The 17889-nt window shown below is 34.1% G+C and overlaps 1 protein-coding gene across 1 annotated transcript in view; it reads right to left on the bottom strand.

The window, feature by feature from the left end:
- prkcg (protein kinase C, gamma) overlaps positions 1 to 16114 on the bottom strand; it is an 81152-nt gene extending 65038 nt beyond the window's left edge. Inside the window, exons 1-2 of the mRNA XM_061915305.1 lie at positions 15924 to 16114; positions 5988 to 6216 (exon numbers count right to left, since the gene is read on the bottom strand). Coding sequence (XP_061771289.1) covers positions 5988 to 6216; positions 15924 to 15957 — 263 coding nt within the window. The 5' untranslated portion in view covers positions 15958 to 16114. The remainder of the gene's footprint in view (positions 1 to 5987; positions 6217 to 15923) is intronic.
- Between the last annotated feature and the right edge of the window lie 1775 nt (positions 16115 to 17889).

The following is a 17889-nucleotide window of genomic DNA, read 5'->3' as shown; positions in this document are numbered from 1 at the left end:
GGCATTAGCTTGATTATGATACGATAGTGTTATTAGCTAATTCTAATAGCGTTAGCTTGGTTATTGTCAGATTGAGTTGTTGACGAACCCCAAGATGCAGAGATGACGGCAGACATTGAACAGGAAAACATGATTTCATCTTTGAAAATGAAAAACACAAACCAGGAACTAGGAGACAGGAAAAAAGATACCAGGAAACAGGAACTTGGACGAAATGACAGTACGCTGCCAACAGCTATAGGACACAGGTACAAACGGTACGAGCGACAAGTCGTAATGACAATAACCCAGCACTGACTGGAGGGGAAGCCAGCTTTAAATAGTAACTGGCTGATTGACACCAGGTGTGGCCCGGTGCCAATCAGCCACAGTAGGGGAGAAAAACAGGAAACGGACAAAAAAAGAGCGCTGACAGGAAACAAAGACAAACGCAGAGGAAAAACTAAATCACGGCCAAACTGTCAGCGACAAACCTGACAGTTATCTTACGATATCGCAAACTAATATGCACAAAAACACTCCTACGGACATCACACATGGGACTCTCTAAAAAAGTATGAATTGTTATTGTTGTATTGTAAAACTTTATTTAGTTCAGTTCATTTGTTTCCGATCATAAAAAAAAATCAAAAAAGGAAGTAAATTACGAATGAAAAGGAGCAAAATGAAGTTAAAAACGTCTAATATCCGCTCCCTATTTTTTATGGATACAAAAATTGACTTTCAATGTTGTCGACTACAAAGTTGTATTCAAATTTTTACAACAATTAACTCAATAATGAAGATGATTGAAAATTGAAACTTTTTTTAGGAGATTGCACAGTATAGTACATGTTCCGTACAATTGACCACTAAATGGTAACACTCAGAATAAGTTTTTCAACTTGTTTTAGGTCGGGGTCCACGTTAATCAATTCACTGTAATATAATATATTATATAAAATAATATAAGATAAGATATATAGATACCATTTCACTCAGTCATATCTGTTGTGAAACTTGCAAAACGATGCTCGGAGCGACGGATGACGTAATCCACACGAGTAGAAACGCTGTGGACGGCCATAAGACGGAACGGCACTTCTACTTCCGGTTGAAAGCGCAGTGTTTTCAACGCCATAGCACAAACAGTGACCCGCCTTTTCAGTTTCTTTGTTTGTATCCCTTCCCCCCCAAAAATATAAACATACATATATACATATATACACACACATACATATACACACACACACATTTATATATATATATATATATATACATATATATATATATATATATATATATATATATATGTATATATATATATATATATATATATATTTATAAATGTATGTATGTGTGCAAAAATGTGTGTATATGTGTGTAAAAAATGTGTGTATACATGTGTGTATGTACATGTGTATATATAAATGTGTGTATGTGTGTATATACAGTATGTGTGTATATATGTATACAAAAGTGTGTATGTTTGTGTAAAAATGCATGTGTATATGTGTATATATGCGTGTATATATGTACATATGTGTGTATATAAGTGTATGTATATACATATATATATACATACATATATATATACATATATATACATAAACATATATATATACATATACATATATATATATATATATACACATAAACATATATATACATATATATATATATATATATATATATATATATATATATATATATATATATATATATATATATATATATACATATACATAAACATATATATATACATATACATATATATGTATATATACATATATATGTGTGCATTATGCCATCAAGCTGTACACAGACTACTCTAAAGTGTATTACAATACTTGCTACAACGTGTGCTTACGGAAACCAAATAGTTCAAACGATAACGATGCCGAGTTGTTCAGTTTTATTTGGAAACCAGGTGACCTGCCGGATCACGTGGGCTTTACAGCGTGGAGGTGAGATCATGTGACCCGAGCGGGTCAGGGTGCTGACTGGCGTGGGATGCTTGACTCAGTCTTAAGGAAACTGGAAAAAAAAAAATAATAATAAAAAAAAAATAAATAAAGGTGCAGTAGAGTCAGATGCAACAGTGGGTTGCCTGAGGGGGCGGCTTAAGATCTGCCGGGGTGGTTTCTCCTCCGGCAAATGTGTGTGTGTGTGTTCTTGTAGCCTTCTTGAGACATCAACAAGGAAAAGTAGCTTCCATATGAGGAGGTGTGAACAACATTGGACATAAATAATGGTCCCAATACGGAAAACCGTTGCATGTAATAGGAGGAAAATATTACAGTCCGTGAACATTGCTCCAAAGTCTGGATTTTTTGGTTGATTTAATGTCCGTACAAAAGTAAACATTGACAGGCGCAAAGGCAGCAATACGTGATAAAAACAAGACTGCAGCTAAAGAAGGACTTCCCTGTTCATCCCCCGAAAAACAGGCAGGTGAACGGCTGATTTTACCCCTTCCGGTGCTGACGTAAGACAAGCCATATGTGACCATAGGATGAACAAATACACTACGCTACGGTCTTGAGACATCAACAAGGAAAAGTAGCTTCCATATGAGGACAGGTGAAAGAGTAAGAACTGAAATCATGCTCCCAATACAGAAAACCATTGCATCTAATAAAGAGTCAAATACTAAAGTCCGTGAACATTGCTCCAAAGTCAGGATTTTTTTGTTGATTTAATGTGCGTACAAAAGTAAACACTGACAGGTGCAAAGGCAGCAATATGTGATAAAACAAGACGGCAGTTTAAGAAGGACTTCCCTATTCATCCCCCGGAAAAAACAGGCAGATGAACGGCTGATTTTACCACTTCTGGTGCTGACGTAAGACAAGCCGTATGTGACCTTAGGATGAACAAATACACAACGGTATGGTCTTGAGACATCACCGAAGAAAAGTAGCTTCTATATGAGGAGGTGTGAACAAGTTAGGACCTAAATCATGCTCCCAATACGGAAAACCGTTGCATTTAATAGAGAGCCAAATTCTAGAGTCCGTGAACATTGCTCCAAAGTCAGATTTTTTTGTTGTTGATTTACTTCCGTTGCGGACGTAAGCCAAGCCATATGTGACCATAGGATGTATAAATACACTACGCTACTAAAACTATAGTGGCCATTAACAGCTAGCTTCTACAGCTGGGTTGCCCAAAGTGCGGCACAGGGGCCATCGGTGGTCCCTGACCCCTTTGTCATCGGTAATTAAGCACATTACAAAAAAAAAAAGAAGAAAAAAAAAGAGATCTTGTTTGCACCCCCTGGTGGGGAAACCTATCAAAATGATAGATTTTTCAAATCGACTGTGTGTCGCTTTTAAAAGTGCTCCCCCTCTGGTCAACATATGAAATAACAAGTGTGTGTTAGAAATTGAAATGCGCCCCCTCTGGCCAAAATGAATACAAAAAAAAATAAATAAATATGTATATGGAGACATACTGTAATAAATTGAAGGAAATAATGAAGATTAAAAACCAATTACAAAGAAAAAATTAAAAAAAGTTAAGTAATGAACTAAAAGCTGTTTTTTTCTCACAATGAGTCGACTTTTTTCTTATGAAATTGAGAACAATTTCTCATATTCTTTCTGTTTCTGTAACATTGCAACATTTTCTCATAAAATTATGATTTTTTTAACATAAAATTACGACTTTTTAATGCAAAACGGCAACATTTGTCACCAAAAATTTTGACTTTTATCACAATATTGCCAATTTTTCTTTTGTTCTTGTAAAACAGTGACACTTTTTGAGTAAAATTATGACTTTCATCATCATTTTGCCAAGTAAAATTCCGATTATTATAACCACTTTGCCAACATTTCAAGTTTTCTTATAAAATTGTGACTTTTGTCGAGTGAATGACGACTCTTTACATAAAATTGCCAACATTTTAAGCTTTTTCTCGTAGAACTGCGACTCTTATTGAGTAAAATTCCAACTTTTCTCAATAAAATTCTGACTTTTATCACAATATTGCCAATTTTTTTTTGTTCTTCTAAACCAGTGACACTTTTTGAGTAAAATTATGACTTTGGTCATCATTTTGCCGAGTAAAGGTCCGATTATTATTATGATATTGCCAACATTTTAACATTTTCTTATAAAATTGTGACTTTTGTGGAGTAAAATGACCACTCATTTTATAAAATTGCCAACATTTTAAAGCTTTTACTTGTAAAATGGCGACTGCTATTCAGTAAAATTCCAACTTTTCTCATAGTTTTACACAAATGTTCAGCTTTTCTTGTCAAATTTTGACTTGCGCCGAATAAAATGACGACTTTTATTATAATACTGACCTTTTTCTTGGGAAATTGTAACTCATTTTTCACAACAAGCATTTTTATATTTGCATAGTGTGTATATTTTATTAATGTTGTAAATACACATCTTTATATATCTACAAAGGCTGGTCCTAAAAAGGGAGGCATTTTTCTCAGGTCTCCTGAAGGTAAGAAATACACTAAAGTGTGTGTGTGTGTCTGTGCACTACCTTAAAAATGGCCAACTCACTGAACTAATTACTATGTGTGTTTTGCATTCTGAAGTGAGTTTGCAACTCTCTACTGCCATCTACTGCTAGATATATTTTTTTCATACTTCTAGCTATAGTGGAAAGGGGGGCCCTCACAACCTACTGACCAAAAGTGGGTCCACACAAAGTAGGAAAGACGTGTGTGTGTGTGTGTGTGTGTGTGTGTGTGTGTGTGCATGCACTACCTTAAAAATGGCCAACTCACAGAACCTATCACTATGTGAGTATGGTCAAATCTACCTAGCAACAGTGGTCGGTCCCCACAACTACAGAAGTAAAATATTTTTTTTACTTTGTGTGTTTTGCATTCTGAAGTGAGGTTGCAACTCTCAACTGCCATTTAGTGCTAGATATATTTTTTTTATACTTCTAGCTATAGTGGAAAGGGGGGCCCTCAGAACCTACTGACCAAACGTGGGTCCACACAAAGTACGAAAGACATGTATGTGTGTGTGTTTTTGTGAGTGAGTGTGTGTGTGTGTGTATGTGTGTTTGCATGTGTGTGTGTGCATGCACTACCTTTAAAATGGCCAACTCACAGAACTTATTACTATGTGTGTGTACAGTCAAATCTACCTAGCAACAGCGGTCGGTCCCCACAACTACAGAAGTAAAATATGTGTTTTACTTTGTGTGTTTTGCATTCTGAAGTGAGTTTGCAACTCTCTACTCCCATCTAGTGCTAGGTATATTTTTTTCATCCTTCTAGCTATAGTGGAAAGGGGAGCCCTCAAAACCTACTGACCAAACGTGGGTCCACACAAAGTAGGCAAGACTTGTATGTGTGTGTTTGTTTGTGTGTGTGTGCATGCACTACCTTAAAAATGGCCAACTCACAGAACCTATTACAATGTGAGTACGGTCAAATTTACCTAGCAACAGCGGTCGGTCCCCACAACTACAGAAGTAAAATCTTTTTTTTACTTTGTGTGTTTTGCATTCTGAAGTGAGTTTGTAACTCTCTACTGCCATCTAGTGCTAGATATATTTTTTTCATACTTCTAGCCATAGTGGAAAGGGGGGCCCTCACAACCTACTGACCAAACGTGGGTCCACACAAAGTAGGAAAAACAATAATGTGTGTTTGTGTGTGTGTGTGTGTGTGTGTTTGTGTGCATGCACTACCTTAAAAATGGCCAACTCACAGAACCTATTACTATGTGTGTACGGTCAAATCTACCTACCAACAGCAGTCGGTCCCCACAACTACAGAAGTAAAATATTTTTACTTTGTGTGTTTTGTATTCTGAAGTGAGGTTGCAACTCTCTACTCCCATCTAGTGGTGGATATATATTTTTTCATCCTTCTAGCTATAGTGGAAAGGGGGGCCTTCACAACCTACTGACCAAACGTGGGTCCACACAAAGTAGGAAAGACGTGTGTGTGTGTGTGTGTGTGTGTGTGTGTGTGTGTGTGTGTGTGTGTGTGTGTGTGTGTGTGTGTGTGCACTACCAGATGAAGTCGGTGCAGTGGCTACAGAAGGTGGGCTGCTTGAAGAAGCGGGCGGTGAACTGGTGGTCCTTCACCTCCACGATCCTCTTGTGCTTGAGTGCGCCCTTCCTTTGGAACACGGGCACCCTGGGCGGGGGGGAGAGGGGCGAGGGCAAGGGCAAGGGCGAGGCTGCCGACGTCGGGGAGGCTAGCGTCAGCGGGGGAGGGGGTCCTGAGGCGGACATGACGCCTGCAGTGGGAGGAAGGAGGGGGTGTGTGCAAGGACGGGGGAGGCGGGATGGAAGGTAGGAGGAGAAGGTAAAAAGTACGGTAAGATTTTATAACTCGCTTAATATTTATATTAAATGGATTATATTTCTTACAAATTAGCAGTGTTTTTTAACTCGGGGGCCCCCCAAAATGATCCGTTCCTTAGCTCTGGTCCGTATGGAGTTGCAGTTGTAATACAGTTTTCCACCACTTGTGGTAGCAATGACAATAACAAACAGAAGACGTCGGAGTTTCTTTTAAGCGCAAAAAGCGAGACTAAAGCGGTTGTCAGGATAACTGTATCTAAGTTATCACAAAACTTTGTGTTTCAATGAGTTCCCGGCGAGCAGACAATAGCTGTCTTTGATCTTACCAAACAAAAGGCTTGTAAAACTCCACTCTGTAGGATGGTAAGCGACATGAGGTTGTCGGTTTCTTTGATGTATTATAATCCACAGGAAGAGTTTGTCTTGACCCGAGATCTACAAAGCGGGGAGGACCACCCTCCAGGCACCTTTTCTTTTAACTGTTTTGTACCCAAAGGTGGTGGCTGTTTACGACCCCCTTCCCTTTAGAAACAGCTGTTGCCATATAATTAGGGAAAGTCTAAATAAAAGAGGATGCGTACAATATTTCATCAGAGCGTGGTGGGAGACTGTACAAGAGTACAGCCCAGATTTTTCTCCTCATTTGAGCCAAATTGAATTCTGTCTCTGTTTGATTCCTTGCTTCATTGTCTGTTTAATAGAAGTCATCAGTGTTTGAACCTGACAGTGGTCAAGCTGTATTTTCATTTGCACTTTTGTTTTATTGACAGTTTATCCAACAGACATACAATATTATAATTTATGTTTAAGTTGGTTAAAACATGGTCGGCAGTCCTACAGACCGCCGACCATATAATCAATATCGGCCCCTTATAAAGGACCGTTCTCGGAAGTCAGACTCTTCCATCTAGGACCGGAGATGCGAGTTTGGCTACACGAAAGAAGTTAAAACGTATTAATTTTAATTGTGTGGAAATGTATTACATTACAGTAGCACCCAATATACAGCATGCATATTTATGCATGAAAACACTCCTACTGACATCACACATTTAATTTCATTAAATAAAAATGTTTTGAGCAAAATGTGTTTGAAAATATAATTTGTTAAAATGTTGTTTTAAAATTCAGTGTAAAAATGTTCGGCGTAAAAAAAAAATAGTAATCAGTGTTTCCAAATTTAGTGTAAAGAAAATTCAGTGCAGTAGAATTCAGTGTGCAAAAAGTTGGTGGGTAGGAAAAAAAATCAGCATTAAAAAATTCAGTGTACAAAAAAATTCCGTGCAAAAAAAGTCAGAGTAAAAAATGCAGTGTAGAAATATTTAGCGTAAAAATATATTAAGTGTAAAAAAAAATCAGTGCAGAAAAAAATCCAGTGTAAAAATTAATTGAAGAAAAATCAGTGCATTTGGAAAACAGTGAAAAAAATATTCAGTGTAAATAAATAAGTGCAAAAAACTTCATTATAAAAAATTGGTGCAAAAAAATCTGATCCAAAAAAATCAGTGCATAAGAAGTGAGTGTAAAAAAAAATCGGTTAACAAAAAAATCAGTGCAAAAAAAAAGGAAGTGTAAAAAATGCAGTGTATAAAAATTCAGTGTAAAAATATTTGATGCAAAACAATTTAGTGTAAAAAAAATGGACTGGATAAAAATCAGTGTATTTAAATACAGTGTAAATAAAATTAAATGTAGAAAATACAGTGCAAATGAATTCAGTGTAAAAAATGCAGTGCAAAAAAGTGAGTGCTAAACAGAATGTAGTGTATAAAAATTTAGAGTAAAACATTTTTATGTGAAACATTTCAACTTAAAAAATAATTGCATAAAAATCAGTGTATAGTTACGCTGACTAGTTATATTCAGCGTAAAAAATACTAAGTGTAAAAAAAATTAATTGTAAAGAAATAGGTTCCAAAAAATTCAGTGTAAAAAAAAATGGTGCAAAAAAACTAAATTCAGTTTGCAAAAAAATTAGCCAATTATAGTCAGTGTAAAAAAAATGAATAAAAATTGGACAACAAATTTAGTGCATAAAAAGTATGTGTAAAAAATGCAGTGTATAAAAAAATCAGTGTGAAAATATTTTGATGCAAAACAATTCAGTTTTCAAAAAATAATTGTATAACAGTATATTTAAATACAGTGTAAAGAAAATTCAGTCTAGAAAAATCTGTGCAAAAAAATTCTGTGTAAAAGAAAAATGGGACAAAAAACAACTTTCCGTTTGAAAAAATCTGCCTATAAGAAGTCAGTGTAAAAAAAAAAAAATCAGTGGACAAAAACAGTGCAAAAAAAGTAAGTGTAAAATTGCAGTGTATAAAAATTCAGTGTAAAAATATTTTGATGTAAAACAATTCAGTGTAAAAAAATCATTGTATTAAAATGTTTATTTAAATACAGAGTAAAGTAAATTTAGTGTTGAAAAATCAATGCAAAAAAATGTGCGAAAAAACAACTTTCTGTTTGAAAAAATCTGCCTATAAGAGGTCAGTGTAAAAAAAATAAATAAATCAGTGGACAAAAAATTCAGTGCAAAAAAATAAGTGTAAAAAATGCAGTGTATAAAAATTCAATGTAAAAAAATACTTTGATGCAAACCACTTCAGTGTATAAAAAAAAATCATTGTATAAAAATCAATGCAAAAAAATAAATAAAAAATCAGTCCAAAAAAGTAAGTGTAAAAAAATGCACCATATAAATATTCAGCGTAAAAATATTTTATGTGAAACAATTCTGTGTAAAAACAAATTGTATAAAAATCAGTGTATTAAAATCCATCCATCCATGTTTTAAAACAAATTCAGTGCAAAAAATTCAGTGTAAAATAAATAGCTGGAGAAAAATTCAGTGTCGGTGTAAAGAAATTCTGTTAAAAAAAAAAAAAAATCAGTGCAGAAAGATTTGTTGCTTCCAAACTCAAAACCCACTTCCTGTTAATTAGGACTATTTTTGTTTATAGAGCACAACTTGTACACAAGGCTGAACATAACTTAAATAAAACTTTTGTACACAAAGTTGTTTTCACAGAAAATTTAAATAAGGAAAAATAATGTAAATCAAAATCAGAAAATAAAATCATCATAAAACAATCATGAATAATTAAAATCAATTAAAGAGTGTAGATGAAATATTTAAATATGCTCAATGAGATAAAAGTGTTTTCAGGCTGGACTTAAACTTTACCAACCTTAAGGCCTGTCTCACATCTTCAAGAAGACTAATACGGTCGTATTTCCTGATTCTAGTCAGGACTCGAGCAGCAGCATTCTGGATTTACTGCTGCCAAATAACTTTTTTTTGCACTGAATTTTCACGCAATGACTTTTACGACTCATCGCGAGAAAGCTTCCGTAAGAAAAGACACACATGAACCTGCGTGGGTGTATTTTTAAGCGGTAACGCCACGAGTACGGACGAGAGGAGCGGCGGTAATGAGGAAGGCGGAGGTTAATTCGCACGCAGCGACAAAAACCCTCCTGAGAGACGTGGAGCCGCCAAACAATTAACACGACCGTCCCACATAACGGCCGACTATCTCTCCTCGCTCGCCCCGCCCTGGTCGCCGTGTCAACTCTGCCTCCCGTTGCCATGGCGACAACACCCCGCCCCCGGCATCGGCCCTCTCACCTTACTTGCCCGCAGATGTGCTGCACTGACTGGTCAGCAGCATCTAATTCATCACTCGTCCTCAGCAGTGGACGTTTGTTTTTTTGAAGAAAAAGTTTTGTGATGAAAAGTTTTCATACAATTATTTTAGGAATATTCTGAGAGAATGTTTTTATTTCATTCTACAAGACAATATTATGTAATTTTACAAGATTAAAGTCCAATTTATTACGGAAAAATTTGCAATATAGTGAGATAAAGTTGTCATTGTCTGGGGGAATATTTTGGGACAAAATTCAAATTTTTACAAAAAATGTATGCCGTTTTACACATAAAATTTTCTTGAAAAATACTGTGGGAGATATTGTAAGAAAAAATATATTTTTTTGTTATTATTATTATTATTATTTTATTATTATTAAATGTATTTATTTCTTATTTGATTTTTTTTCATTTATTTTTTGACAAAATAGTAAAACAAAAGTAAGTGGAAAAAAAAGCAAAAGTGTGATTTATCGGATAAAAGTATGTAAATGTTTAAAAGCACGAATTGTTAGCAATTTTAGTCCAAATAAAAACTGTTACAATTTTCAGAACGACATTCTGACCATAAAATGTGTGTCAAAATATTGGTCTTTTTAAAATCAACTTAAATTGTGTAGGCGAGTAATTTACTGCGATTAATCATGATTAATCGAATAGCAACAGTGTGATTTAGTGGATAAAAGTATGTAATAGTTTGACCACACAAATTGATAGTAATTTCTGAACAAATAAAAAACTATTAGTATGACATTCTGACTATAAAATGTGTGTCAAAGTATTGGTCTTTTTAAAGTGTATTTAGTATATGCACACAAGTAATTTACTGCGATTAATCGTGAATTAATCAGATAGCAAAAGTGTGATTTATCAGATAAAAATATGTAATTTTTTGAAAGCATGAATTTTTAGCAATTTTTTTAACAAATAAAATAATATTAAATATTTCATTATGACATTCTGACTATAAAGTGCATCAAAATGTTGGTGTTTTTAAAATTTATTTAAATCATGCAAATAAGTAATTTACTGCAATTAATTGTGATTAATCAAATTGCAAAAGATGATTTATTGTATGTATGTATGTAATTGTTTAACAGCACTAATTGTTTGCAATTTTTGAACAAATAAAACACTATTTTAGAATTTTGTAGTATGACATTCTGATTATAAAATGTGTGTAAAATAGAGCTGATTTTAAAAAATGTATTTAAATTATGAATGGGAGCAATTTACTGCGATCAGGGTGTACCCCGCCTTCCGCCTGATTGTAGCTAAGATAGGCGCCAGCGCCCCCCGCGACCCCGAAAGGGAATAAGCGGTAGAAAATGGATGGATGGAAATCGTGATTAATCAAATTGCAAAAGTGCGATTAATAGGAAAAAGCATGTGATGGTTACACAGCACGAATTGTTAGCAATTTCTCAACAAATAAAATACTATCAGTACGACATTCTTATTATAAAAAGTGTGTCAAAATATTGATCTTTTAAAATGTATTTAAACTATGCATTTTAGTAATTTACTGCGATTAATCATGATTATAAAATCGCAAAGTGTGATTTACCAGATAGAAGTATGAAATCATTTAACAGCACAAATTGTTAGCAATTTCTGAACAAATAAAATACTGTTAAGCATGACATTCTGACTATAAAATGTCATACTTACTGCGATTAACCGCGATTAATCAAAATGCAAAAGTGCGATTTATTGGATAAAAGTATGCAATCGTTTGACAGCACAAATTGTTAGCAATTTCTGAACAAATGAAATACTATTAGTACGACATTCTGACCAAAAAATATGTGTCAAAATATTGTTCTTTTAAAATGTATTTAAATTATGCATATTAGTAATTTACTGTGATTAATCGCGATTAATCAAATTGCAAACATTTTATTTATCGGATAGAATTATGTAATCACTTAAAAGCAAGAATTGTTAGCAATTTCTGAACAAATGAAATATTATTAAGTATGACATTCTGACTATAAAATGTCATATCTACTGCAATTAATCATGATTAATCAAAGTGCAAAAGTGCGATTAATCGGATAAAAGTATGCAATCGTTTGACAGCACACATTTTTTCAGCAATTTCTGAACAAATAAAATACTATTAGTACGACATTGGGACTATAAATATGTGCCAAAATATTGTTCTTTTTAAATAGTATTTAAATTATGCATACTACTGCGATAAATCGTGATTAATCAAATTGCAAAAATTTGATTTATCGGATAGAAGTTTGAAATATTTTTTTAACAGCACAAATTGTTAGCAATTTCTGAACAAATAAAATACTATTGAGTTTGACATTCTGACTATTTCAATGTCATACTTACTGTGATTAATTGCAATTAATCAAAGTGAAAAAGTGCGATTTATCGGATAAAAGAATGCAATCGTTTGACAACGCAAATTGTAAGCAATTTCTGAAAAATAAAATACTATTACTACGATATTCGGACTATAAAAAGTGTGCCAAAAATATTGGTCTTTTTAAAATGTATTTAAATTATGCATATTAGTAATTTACTGCGATTAATCGTGATCATTAAAATCGCAAAAATTTGATTTATCGGATAGAATTATGTAATCATTTAACAGCAGGAATTGTTAGCAATTTCTGAACAAATAAAATATTATTAAGTATGACATTCCGACTATAAAATGTCATATCTACTGCAATTAATCATGATTAATCAAAGTGCAAAAGTGCGATTAATCGGATAAAAGTATGCAATCGTTTGACAGCACACATTTTTTCAGAAATTTCTGAACAAATAAAATACTATTAGTACGACATTCGGACTATAAAATATGTGTCAAAATATTGTTCTTTTTATAATGTATTTAAATTATGCATATTACTGCGATTAATCGTGATTAATCAAATTGCAAAAATTTGATTTATCGGATAGAAGTTTGAAATAATTTTTTAGCAGCACAAATTGTTAGCAATTCCTGAACAAATAAAATACTATTGAGTTTGACATTCTGAATATTTCAATGTCATACTTACTGTGATTAATCGCGATTAATCAAAGTGAAAAAGTGCGATTTATCGGATACAAGTATGCAATCGTTTGACAGCACAAATTGTAAGCAATTTCTGAAAAAATAAAATACTATTACTACGATATTCGGACTATAAAAAGTGTGCCAATAGTATTGGTATTTTTTAAATGTATTTAAATTATGCATATTAGTAATTGACTGCGATTAATCGTGATCATTAAAATCGCAAAAATTTGATTTATCGGATAAAAACATGTAATCATTTAACAGCGGAGTTGTTAGCAATTTTTGAACAAATAAAATACTATTAGGTGTGACATTCTGACTATAAAATGTCATACTTACTGTGATTAATTGCGATTAATCAAAGTGCAAAAGTGCGATTTATCGGATAAGAGTATGCAATCGTTTGACGGCACAAATTGCAAGCAATTTCTGAAAAAATAAAATACTATTACTGCGATATTCCGACTATAAAAAGTGTGTCAAAAATATTGGTCTTTTTAAAATGTATTTAAATTATGCATATTAGTAATTTACTGCAATTAACCGTGATTATTAAATTTGCAAAAATTTGATTTATCTGATAAAAATATGTAATCATTTAACAGCAGGAATTGTTAGCAATTTTTGAACAAAGAAAATACTATTAAGTATGACATTCTGACTATAAGATGTCATACTTACTGCGATTAATCGTGATTAATCAAAGTGCAAAAGTGAATCGCAAAAATTTGATTTATTGGATAGAATTTAGAATTTAGAATTTGTGCCATCGTTTGACAGCACAAATTGTAAGCAATTTCTGAAAAAATAAAATACTATTAGTACAACATTCGGACTACAAAATATGTGTCAAAATTTATAAAATATTGTTCGTTTTAAAATGTATTTAAATTATGCATATTATTAATTCACCGCGATTAATCGTGATTAATCAAATTGCAAAAATGTGATTTATCGGATAGAATTATATAATCATTTAACAGCACAAATTGTTAGCAATTTCTGAACAAATAAAATACTATTAAGTATGACATTCTGACTATAAAATGTCATACTTACTGCGATTAATTGCGATTAATCAAAGTGCGATTAATCGGATAAAAGTATGCAATTGTTTGACAGCACAAATTTTTAGCATTTCTGAACAATCAAAATACTATTCATACGATATTTTTACTATAAAAAGTGTGTCAAAAATATTTGTCTTTTTTAAACATATTTAAATTATGCATAATAGTAATTTACTGCGATTGATCGTGATTATTAAAATTGCCAAAATTTGATTTATCGGATAAAAAAATGTAATCATTTAACAGCAGGAATTTTTAGCAGTTTTTGAACAAATAAAATACTATTAGGTATGACATTCTGACTATAAAATGTCATACTTACTGCGATTAATCGCGATTAATCAAAGTGCAAAAGTGTGATTTATCGGATAAAAGCATGCAATCGTTTGACAGCACAAATTGTAAGCAATTTCTGAAAAAATAAAATATAATTACGATATTCGGACTATAAAAAGTGCGTCAAAAATATTGTTCTTTTTTAAAAGTACTTAAATTATGCATATTAGTAATTTACTGCAATTAATCGTGATTATTAACATCGCAAAAATTTGATTTATCGGATAAAAATAAATAATCATTTAACAGCAGGAATTGTTAGCAAATTGGAACAAATAAAATATTAGGTATGACATTCTGACTATAAAATGTCATACTTACTGCGATTAATCGCGATTAATCAAAGTGCAAAAGTGCGATATATCGGATAAAAATATGCAATCGTTTGACAGCACAAATTTTTAGCAATTTCTGAACAAACAAAATACTATTTGTTCGATATTTTTACCATAGAAAGTGTGTCAAAATATTGGTCTTTTTTAAATGTATTTCAATTATGCACATAGGTAACTTACTGCGATTAATCACGATTAATCGTATTTCAAAATTGTGATTAACTGATTAAAATATGTATTCGTTTGGGAGCACCGATTTCGTTTGACCGGGCAAAGTTCTGTGATGAAAAATACAAATGTTTCCTTCAAGAAACCAAATAAGTTCGCCTTCGCTACTTTGAGCCTGAAACCCGACAGGTGGATACCTGAAAGTATGTCCGAGGGCTCTTCCCGAGAAACCTGTGGATCCGCCTCAAAAAGCTGGGAAAGACAAAACGAAGAAAGGGGAAAAGTGAAAAAAAAAATAGAGAAAACAGGAAACAAAAACGCTTTCTGGCCAAAAAACAGCAGAAAAGCCAGTGCGAGCGTAGCTTTCCAGGAAAGCCAAGAGAGAAGTGGTAAATATCCACGAGCCCACGGGCAGGGTGAGGAGGAGGACGAGATGGAAGGATGGAGGTGGTACTCGCTTCTCTCCAAGACTCAGTTGCTGTTTTTAGGACCAAAAAGAAGGAGAGATCGTGAAAGAGAGAGAACGAGAGCAGAGGGAGAGAGAGATTCAAGGGGAAAAAAAAACAAAAAACGTGTTCATTTCCAAATCTGGGTTAATTCTCTCAAGAGGGGGCGAGGGAGGCGCAGGGACAAAAAGGGGGGACGGAGGGGACGGGAAGCGGCGATTTTTGTCACCACGGGCGAGGGACGTTTGGCACTCGCTCCGTCTTGGAGTGGCAGACGGAGGAAGGAAGGCGGAAGGGAAGAGGCGAAGCGGCGAGGGCCAGATTGTAAGAAAAAGAAGCACAGAAAGAACCGGAGTGCGGGGACAAGAGATGAGCGGGCCCTGAAGGGATGCAAAAATTTGAACGGGGAAATTCCAACTAGGGAGGTACGGTTTACTGATACTAGTATAGCACCGCCATACTAAACATATTCGGTACTATACCGCCTCTAAAAAGTAACGGTCCCCCATCCCTTGCAACCCCATGTCGTCGCCACGTCCTGACATTGCTGGTTTTACAAACAGAGGAGCATGTTCGGCAGCACACGATCACTGAGTACTCACAAGCAGACCATGTGTAGACCAGGGGTCCATCCATCCATCCATTTTCTGCCGCTTATTCACGTTCGGGGTCGCGGGGGGTGCTGGCGCCTATCTCAGCTACAATCGGGCGGAAGGCGGGGTACACCCTTGACAAGTCGCCACCTCATTGCAGGGCCAACACAGATAGACCAGGGGTGTCCAAATGTTTTCCACTGAGGGTCGCACACTGAAAAATATAGGCAAGCAGGGTCCATTTTGATATGTTTTTATTTAAAAAACCAATACAATATACATTTAGGCCTCCACTCAGGCTTGATCCCAGGGACCCCAAAGGATTTTGGTCAAAAAATTATTTAAAAATGTGAAATTTTGTATTATTGTCATTCAAGATTTAAATCTCTAGATCAACATTAGGTCTATCTGTCAATATAACGTTTTTAAATATTTAAGTTTTATGCCCTTTTTTGTCAAAGAAAACCCTGTTTTGTAATGGACAAAAAACCACAAAATATGCAATAGTTTCCCCCAATAGAATTGTAAAATGGAATATTTGAGATTATAGAATAATTGGAGCCTTAAAAATGTCAACACATAACATTGATTTCAATTTGTTATTATTTTTTTAGCAATGACGCAAAAAAAAAAAAAATCACACTAAAATTATTGGGTGTCAGACAAGGACTTGGACTTGGGATGTTTCTTCTACGCAAAAGATGATTTGCATGAGCCAGGCGTGAATGTAAGTACATGTTGATTTATTACTAAACAAACAGACTATAATAAAAGGCAAATAAAGAGCGCGCACGAGGGCGGAAAACCAACTTGGCTAATGAAAAAACAAAAGACTACAATGCTACAAACTACAAACATGAAACAAAAGCACTGTGGCATGCAAAAACAAAACTTGCACCGAGGCATAAATACAAAAACTTTCTTGGCGTGGACGAAAACGAACAGCAAGGCATGAAGCAGAAGAATACGGGATGTGTAGGTACAAAGTTGCCAAACCGACAATCACGTGACTGTGGCTTAAATAATAACTAAGATCATTACAAACAGGTGTGAGGGCTGAGGACAGGGGCGTGATATGAGGGTAGTATCATTTGATGTATTTACTTAACTTTGTTGATACTGTTTCGAGTGCTTCCAACAGTTTAGATCAGGGGTGTCTAAACCTTTTCCACCAAGGGCCGCGTATTAAAAAGTCAAGTATGGGGATGCCATTTTTGTTATTTTTTTACTGGGGAAAAAAAAAATCATATATTATATATATTTAAAGACAGTTTTTTTTTTGTTATAGCTATCTGTGTTGGCCCTGTGATGAGGTGGAGGATTGTCCAGGGTGTACCCCGCCTTTCGCCCAAATGTAGCTGAGTTAGGCTCCTGCACCCAGCGACCCCGAAAGGGACAAGCGGTAGGAAATGGATGGATGGTACCAAAATATTGATATCGGGACAACACGAGTTCCAACATTTGAAGGCATGGAATCTCGGATCACGTGAGAATATTTGGGAAGTTTTTTTGGGGGGTTTGTAGCAATAAAGGAAATGTGTCCCCACAATGTCGGATCGACATACATTCTCAAAAAGGAGTGTAAGGTTGTCATTTTTACATTTTACTATAAAACCTTTCAGAAACACAACACAAACAAATAAGATATCATATTTTCCGAACTACAAACGTTTGTAGATTAATAATTAATTTTTACCACTTGTCCTTAATAAAATTGACAAAGTATTTGTTTACTTACTACTAAAACACAAGTTGTCTAGTATGTTCACTATTTTATTTAAGGACAATCTTGCAATAATAAACATGTGTTTCATGTACCTGAAGACTTTTTGTTAAAATAAAACCAATAATGACATTTTTGTGGTCCCCTTTATTTATAAAAGAATGGAAAAGTACTGAAAAGTACGTAAATGATTTTGGTAAATAATTCATAAGGTAGTATCATTTAATGTTTTTACTTAACTTAACTTTGTTT

This window comes from Nerophis ophidion, linkage group LG11 (assembly GCF_033978795.1).
Source record: "Nerophis ophidion isolate RoL-2023_Sa linkage group LG11, RoL_Noph_v1.0, whole genome shotgun sequence".
Taxonomy (NCBI): Eukaryota; Metazoa; Chordata; class Actinopteri; order Syngnathiformes; family Syngnathidae; genus Nerophis; species Nerophis ophidion.
This window is presented reverse-complemented; position numbering and strand designations above follow the sequence as displayed.